Here is an 8,171-nt window from a genome sequence, read left to right on the forward strand (position 1 = left end):
TCAGATCAATTGTCTTGGTATAGCAATGCTCATGTTCAAATAAACCTTATTTTTTGTTATAAGCATTCTATTTTATTATTAGTGTTTGTTTATAACTTAAATTCTAAATTCATTTATAAATTAAACTTTATCATAGGTATATATGTATGTGTGAGAAAAAAAATAGTATATATAGGTTTCGGTATTATGCGAGGTTTCAGTATATACCCACAGAAAGTCTTGGAATATATTCCCCACGGATAAGGAAGGACTCCTGTAGTTATCCAATTTAATGTACTTGCTTGTTTTATTTCCTGGCTTTACTTCTAGAATGTAGCTCCTTGAGCACAAGTAATGTCTCTATTTGATTTCCTCTATAACTCAGCATCTGGCATATGATAGATGCTCAAGGCTTTTGAAACAAAGAATGAGACACACACATACACACACATGAACATGTGTGCAGTCAATTTTTATTATACATGGATTCTATATTTACGAATTTACCTACTCACTAAAATTAATTTGTAATTCCAAAGTCAACACTTACAGCACTTTCATGGCCATTTGTGCACATGTGTAGACGTGAAAATTTTGAATTGCCTGACATGAGCATTTCAAGTGGAGGCAAAATAAGGCAAGAACTTGCTGTAGTTCTCATGCTGTAAACCTGTCCTTTTTGTGGTAGACTTAGTGCCACTTTTCCCCACATTTTGTGCTTTTTGTGGTGATTTTGCTATTTAAAATGCTCCCCTCCTCCCTCCCCCGCCCCATCACCAGTGCACAGTGCGTAAGTGTTGGCCAGTGTTCCTGAGCACAAGAAGGCCGGGATGTGATATGTTTTATGGAGAAAAGCTTTTTTCAGACATAAGTTGGCCTGATCCCCGTGAGGTCTGTCGGCCTGGCCTGGGGGGTTCGGGCTAAAGCCGGATCTCTTACATCCCCTGAGGGGTCCCGGATTGCGAGAGGGCACAGGCCAGGCCAAGGGACCCCACGGGTGCATGAATCTGTGCATCGGGCCTTCAATTTAAAGTAATGACTCTCTATCTCATCTGTTATAATATTAAAAAAAAGAAATGTCTCTTTTTGTATGTTCATATGAACATGGAAACAGGTCTAGCTAATACACATTTTATATCAGGCTACGTTGATTACCTAGGGCAGTGTTTCCCAAAGTGTGGTACGTGTACCCCCAAAGGTACGGGAAGAGTTCGGTGGGGGTACGTGTTGCACCGGAGTTTGGTGGGGATATGCACTGCACCGTGCTTAGCTGCGCCTAATTCTACGTTCTCATTAGTACGAGGGGTACTCAGCGTTACGAAAATTATAGCAGGGGTACACATTGGTCAAAAGTTTGGGAAACACTGACCTAGGGGATGAGTATATTTTTTCTTAATTTATCTTTGTATTGTCTCACTGGTTGCAGTGAATATGTTTGTTTGTTTTTGCAAATACTCTTATAAAACATGATTTTTAATGGTTGCATTATATTTCCTTTTGTGAAAGGAATAAAGTTTTGACTAATTATGAACTTGAATTTTCCCATGTTTCAGACAGTCAACGTCTACAGTTGGATCTACAGAAAATGGAGCTTCTGGAAAGTAAGATGACTGAGGAGCAACATTCTCTAAAAAGCAAAATTAAACAAATGATGGTTGATCTGGAGACATTTAATGATTTGCCAGCTTTAAAAGCATCAGGTGAAGAAAAGAAAAAGGTAAACAGTATTATAAAATTATTCAAGTTGTTTTTTCTTTATCAAACCTAATATATGTTATTTTTAGTTGGTTATTTGATGTGCATTAAGAAAAAAGAAAGATGTTTACACATATAGTAGGAGATTAGAGGGATTTAAGTTTTTTTATTTTTAAATATATATTCTTAATTGATTTCAGAGAGGAAGGGAGAGGGAGAGATAAAAACATCAATAATGAGAGAGAGTCATTGATCAGATGCCTCCTGCACTCCCCTTACTGGGAATCAAGCCCGCAACCCGGGCATGTACCCTGACTAGGAATTGAACTGTGACCTCCTAGTTCATTGGTCAATGTTTAGTCACTGAGCCAAACCAGCCTGGCTGGTGTGATTTAAGTTTTAAACCAAAGATACAAATTGAAAAACAAGGGATAGAGCATTTCAACAAATATGAGCTTTGTTAAATGCAGATTTGATTATGATATTTCCCTGTTTAAGACTTGTCAGTGGCTTTTTATTGCATTTACATTAACATAAATTTGGTGGGGCAGAAATAGATAGGGAAGCCTTAAGAGAGTTATTAAAATAGTTAATATTTATTTAGCTTGTTATAGTTCAAAGGATGTTTTTACAAATAGTTTTAGAGTAATTATAGCCTTGGTAGAATTTTGTCAGAATATCATTGAAAGTATTTGTCAAACTCAATTTATATTGACTTACTAGATATTGCTAAAGCCTGTTATTTACTTCTATCTGGATCTATCTAGAAATTACATCAGGAGAGAGCAGTATTATCAACTCGCAGGAATGCCTTTAAGAAAATAGCGGAGAAGCTAAACACAGAATATGAGATGCTAAAAACACACCTGCAAGAAAATGAGACACATTCTCAGGTAAAAAGAAAAAAACAAAATTTACAATTAATTTTAATTGTAGACTAGCTGTCCTGTTCTCTTCATATTCTCACCTCAAAATGACCCTTTCCTTTTTCCCCCACCTGTTTTATTTACCTTCCAAATTTTATAGCTTTGTAGATAGCCAGATAATCTCCACTCTGAGTGAATTTACTTCTGCTCTTCTGTCTTCTATAAAGCTATATTGAAGGCCTTCTTTATGCTAGGCACTGTTCAGGGCACAGCTGTTAGGATAATACAATAGTTTTATTTTTATTTTTATTTCATAGAGGAAGGGAAAGGGAGAGTAAGATAGAAACATCAACGATGAGCTGCCTCCTGCACATCCCCTATTGGGGACGAAGCCCATGTGCCCTGACCAAGAATTAAACTTTGACCTCCTCGTTCATAGGTCAATGCTCAACCACTCAGCCTCACCAGCCGGTCAGGATAATTTAAAAATTTTTAAAAAGTAAAGCATTTTTAATGCAGAAACTTTGCTAACTCATAAAATCTATAAATAAAGAAAATAAAAGCTGATGACTAATATTCCACCATCCAGAAGAGGTAATTCTTGTCATTTTTATGTGGGTCCTTTTAATCTATATGTATACTAGAGGCCCGGTACACGAAATTTGTTCACAGGGGAGGGTCCCTCAGCCCAGCCTGCACCCTCTCCAATCCAGGACCCCTGGGACATCCCTCTCATAATCCAGGACTGCTGGTTCCTAACCACTTACCTTTCTGCATACCTGATTGCCCCTAACCACTCTGCCTGCTAGCCTGATTGCCCCTAAGCCCTCTGCCTGCTGGCCTGATCACTCATAACCACATTTCCCTGCTGGCCTGATCACCTCTAGAAGAAAGCATAAGTGACATTAGTCTTGACAAGGATTTTTTGATATGACACCAAAAGCACAAGCCACAAAGCAGAAATAAGTGACCTACATCAAACTAGAAAGCTTCTGTTCCTTTTGCAATCAACAAAATAAAAAATGAAACTTGTGGAGTGGGATAAAATATTTGCAGATCATATATCTGATAAGGGATTAATATCTAGAATATATTGTATAAGGAACTTATACTAGATGTTTTAAATAAGTTGTGGAAAAAAACAGAATTGTGCTTCATGATAGACTTGGAGATTTAAAGGCAAATCTCAAATATAGATGTATAATATGGGGGGAAATTGACCATCTGGCACAGTGTTGCTTTATAGCATTATTCATGTAGCACTTACGAGGTCTGCTGCTTTATAAGAAGGCCACTACTTTGTGTAAAACAAAGAGGGAAAAGTTTAGTACTTGACTTTGCAAAAGGTTATTAGATTTATTGTCAGAAAGTGCTGACTGCTTCCTTAAGTCCACCTTCACTTCAAGGTCCTGTCTGAGGAGCGAGGTCTGATTTAGTAGTGTTAACTCACAGCACATAAGGTTCACATAATTTATTAGTTATGACTCATCTTAATATCTAGATTTATCTTTTTGGAGGAAACAATAGGATGGATACTACATTAAGTCTGAACTTATGGCCCGAAAACAACTTTTATCATGAGAGTACAAAGAAATGTTACTAAAGCTGCTTTAATTATCAGACTTTTAAAAATGATTATTACTTCTTGGAAATGTCTGGGCAGAATATTTTGTGTTTTATTTTTCAGAAGGCACTTTGCTTAGAAAAAAAACATAAACTATGTGTATCTTAAAAAAGAAAGACTGTAACCCAGAGTTACAAGGTTAATTAAATCAGAAAAACAATTTAATTCTATAACAGTAAAATTGTCTTCTGAGGAAGCAACCGTCAATATAATATCCACATTAGCTTCCTGTTGATGCAGAAATTGTTGTAACAGTGCCAGGGTTTCACCAGCCCTCTTATAATCTTCACACTGCAGCTCTGCTCTTATCACGGCTTGTAGAACTAGACAGGAAGTGAGCCCTGGAAATAAGGAAGCCTTTCCTATATAGCTGAACCTTAGGCAGTGTTAGAATATACGTTACATTGATGGCGTTAGACTTCCAGATTTTAAGGAGACATTCCCATCATGTCTCATTCTTTTTTAAGTTCTTTTAGGAAAGGTATAAATACTAAATTGTCTTTCGGTTGACATGTTCATTGGTATAATAAGTATTTTAAATATATCCCTGCTAAAATAAACATAGACTAACCCTATTGTTGAAGGCAACGTTGTATTTATTAATATATTTACTATTATTTAATATTCTCTAAATTTCTTTTTTGTCTATAGCTTTATCTCATGCAAAGAGCTGATAAGATTTAAAGTTGTGTTATTGGTGTGTTTTTTCCTTATCCTCTTAAAAGTGTGTATAATAATTTTTGTGAATAGGAATTCTGGTTAACATTTTTCTTTTGTGTTTTTAGCTTACAAATTTGGAAAGGAAGTGGCAACACCATGAACAAAATAATTTTGTGATGAAAGAATGTATCCTTTAAAAGGCTGCAAATGAACTTGATCTAGTGATTTTTTTTTTCCTAGAAATTTATTTACAGACTGAAATGAAATAATACAACACACATTTTTTTTTCAGGTACCTAATGTGTACAAAACACTGAGCTAAACTATGTGGGAATAGAAGAATAAAACTTAGTTTCCATTCTACAATAGTTAGGGGGTGTGTGTGTATGTAGCAAAGTAACTTAAAATCAGTGTGGCATAGTGACTTAAGTGTACAGGATGTTGAGTCAGTAGATAGGCTAATTTTAAATGCTGTGGACTTTGGACAATTTACTTTGTTTAACCCTCAATTTTATCATCTCAAATGTAGTTAATAGTTCCTTTTAGAGAGTTGATGGGAGAATTATATATACCCATATGTGTGTGTCGGGTGGGATGTTTATCATTGTTTATACTGCTGTACCTGTATATCTGTGCAGCAAAGGAGATAAACTAAGTAGTCGTATGAGAGTTTTGACCTTCAATCTCATTTGTTTCAACTTCATCTTATTTCTACCAAAATGGTACCTATGTCCCTGCTTCTTGCTTATCTTTTTGAATGCCTATAAGAGGAAGCAGCTGCTGAGGACATGCATTGTAGAGTTGTAAGAAACATTTCCCCAAAGTAGTTTTCTATGCCCTGTCTCCTTTCAAGGACATCTCTGCTTGGAGGATTAAATCCTGATTCCAGGGCAGCATGGACCACAGCTTACTTCCAGATGAGATGCATCAGGGGCTCTATTCCCGGTGGCCATGCAACTTAGTTTTAAAGCAAAAGACTCCCATTCACAATATGCTGATGTACAGCACTCTAGTTCTGTGCAGCATCAAGTGAAGTCTGGAGACTGGTCTGGAATTCTTTGTGGTACTCTAGAACAGCGTTTTTCAACCGCTGTTCCGCGGCACACGAGATGTTGCCTGGTGTGCCATAGGTGCAGACAAGACAAGAATTTTATAATTTTTCACTATTTTGTTTACTTAATACTTCATAATAAAGTAATTATAAAATACTTTATTTGTGTTTATTTGATTCCTATTCAAGAGAATTACTTTATATATAGTCAATATAGGCACAGAGTTAAATTTTTTTAACATTTTCTAATGGTGGTGTGCCTCGTGATTTTTTTCATGAAACAAGTGTGCCTTTGCCCAAAAAAGGTTGAAAAACACTGCTCTAGAAAACATGGTTATTTTGAACATTTGATAGTTCTAAGACCAGAATTTGATTGAGATGCATAACATTAACTATAAAAAAGCTTTCTATTTTAAGAGAACTTTTTTGAAACCAGTTCTGCTTGGCCTTTTATGTTTCAATTGATGCTTAATTTGTTTAAATAATATGTTTGGTGTTTTTTTTTTAAATAGCTTAATTGTGCTTTTCCTGTCCCATCTTATTTATCAATAAGGAAAATACTAATATTTGGTTCCTTTCTGACCCACAATTATATTACTACTAGAGGCCCAGTGCATGAAAATTGTGCACTGGGGGGGGGAGAGGGGAGTGTCCCTCAGCCCAGCCTGCACCCTTTCCAATCTGAAACCCCTCACATTCCGGGACTGCTGGCTCCCAACTGCTCGCCTGTCTGCCTTCTGATTGTCCCTCACCACTTCTGCCTGCCAGCCTGATCACCCCCTAACCACTCCCCTGCCAGCCTGATGGATGTCTAACTGCCCTCTCCTGCAGCCTGGTCATCCCTAACTGCCCTCCCCTGCAGGCCTGATTGCCCACAACTGCCCTCCCCTCCCTGCCATCTTGTGGTGGCCATCTTGTGATGACATGACGGTGGCCATCTTGTATGAGGGTGTGATGGTCAATTTGTATATTACCTCTTTATTATATAGGACTAGAGACTCGGTACAAGAAATCTGTGCACTGGTGGGGGCAGGGGAGGGTAGGAAGGGGCGTTGTCCCTCAGCCCGGTCTGCTCCCTCTTGCAATCTGGGACCCCCTTGGGAGATGTCTGACTGCGGTTTAGGCCCCCGGATGGTGAAAGGGATGTAGCAGTGCTCCAAGAGGCGGAAGACCAGGGAGGATCCAGAACCGGGGCCAGGCGCCAATCCTGGCCCACTACACCTGCTGCTGCCACTCTGTAGTGCTGTGCGAAGTCTGAGAGGCTCCTGCCGCCACAGCTGCACTTGCTAGCTGTGAGCCTGGCTTCTGGCTGAGCAGCGCTCCCCTGTGGGAGCGCACTGACCACCAGGGGGCAGCTCCTGCATTGAGCGTCTGCCCCCTCATAGTCAGTGCACATCATAGTGACTGGTCAGCCTGTTCCAGTGGTTCCACCATAACAAATCTTATATATAGATATAGATTTTTATTGGTAGTGTTCGCCCTTAACTCATGTAATTAGTCATAGCAACCAAGAGTCAAGAGAGTGATTACCAGACAGTTATGAAGAATGTGAACAAGCAGATTGCAGAGTACAATAAAACCATCATGGATGCTCTGCGTAGCATGAGCAGAAACTGAGTCTGAACCAACTGCACGTCTCTACAGAAGTATCCTGTTGCTATGAAACTTTAAACAAGCTGACTGAAAAATAAAAAAGCTTACCCTTGAAGAATCTTACCTAAGATGTTTGAATGCTATACTTTTTATGGCCTCTTTGAAGAGTGATGTTTTAAATAGTAGGATAATTCAGTAATTAATTGTGCTTTTCCTGTCCCATCTTATTTATCAATAAGGAAAATATTAATATTATTTGGTTCATAAACAGTTTGCATTTAAATACTATCATCTCTGCCCTAGCCAGTAGTAGCTTGGTTCCAGCATTGTCCCCATACATCAAAGTTGTGGATTCGATCTCCAGTCTGGGCACTTGTAAGAAACAACTATTGAATCCATGGAAAATCGATGTCTCTTCTCCCCTCTCTCTCAAATCAATAAAATTTATTTTAAAGTATCTCCTTTTATGATATTTTTGTTTTGTGTGGGTGATGAGATAAACTAAAAGTGGTTATTGAGAGTCATTTAGATGGTATAATTCATCTATGGCAGAAATTTTCAACCATCTTTTTCATCTCATGGCACACAAACTACTAAAATTCTGTGGCATGCATGCGCATGTGCACACACACACACAACACCCAAAAAAAACATATTATTTTGCTTATGTGACAAAAAATAGGTATAATTTGATTGACTTTCA

The 8,171-nt window shown here is 38.0% G+C and overlaps 1 protein-coding gene across 2 annotated transcripts in view; it reads left to right on the forward strand.

The window, feature by feature from the left end:
• Positions 1–7,662, forward strand: part of IFT74 (intraflagellar transport 74) — a 76,274-nt gene extending 68,612 nt beyond the window's left edge. For both annotated transcript variants that reach the window (XM_045580283.1, XM_036434212.2), the window contains 4 exons: positions 1,533–1,696; positions 2,442–2,567; positions 4,950–5,010; positions 7,374–7,662. In XM_045580283.1, coding sequence (XP_045436239.1) covers positions 1,533–1,696; positions 2,442–2,567; positions 4,950–5,010; positions 7,374–7,492 — 470 coding nt within the window. In that variant the 3' untranslated portion in view covers positions 7,493–7,662. The remainder of the gene's footprint in view (positions 1–1,532; positions 1,697–2,441; positions 2,568–4,949; positions 5,011–7,373) is intronic.
• The last annotated feature ends 509 nt before the right edge of the window (positions 7,663–8,171 follow it).

The sequence above is a fragment of the Pipistrellus kuhlii genome, unplaced genomic scaffold (genome assembly GCF_014108245.1).
Source record: "Pipistrellus kuhlii isolate mPipKuh1 unplaced genomic scaffold, mPipKuh1.p scaffold_m20_p_12, whole genome shotgun sequence".
Lineage (NCBI taxonomy): Eukaryota > Metazoa > Chordata > Mammalia > Chiroptera > Vespertilionidae > Pipistrellus > Pipistrellus kuhlii.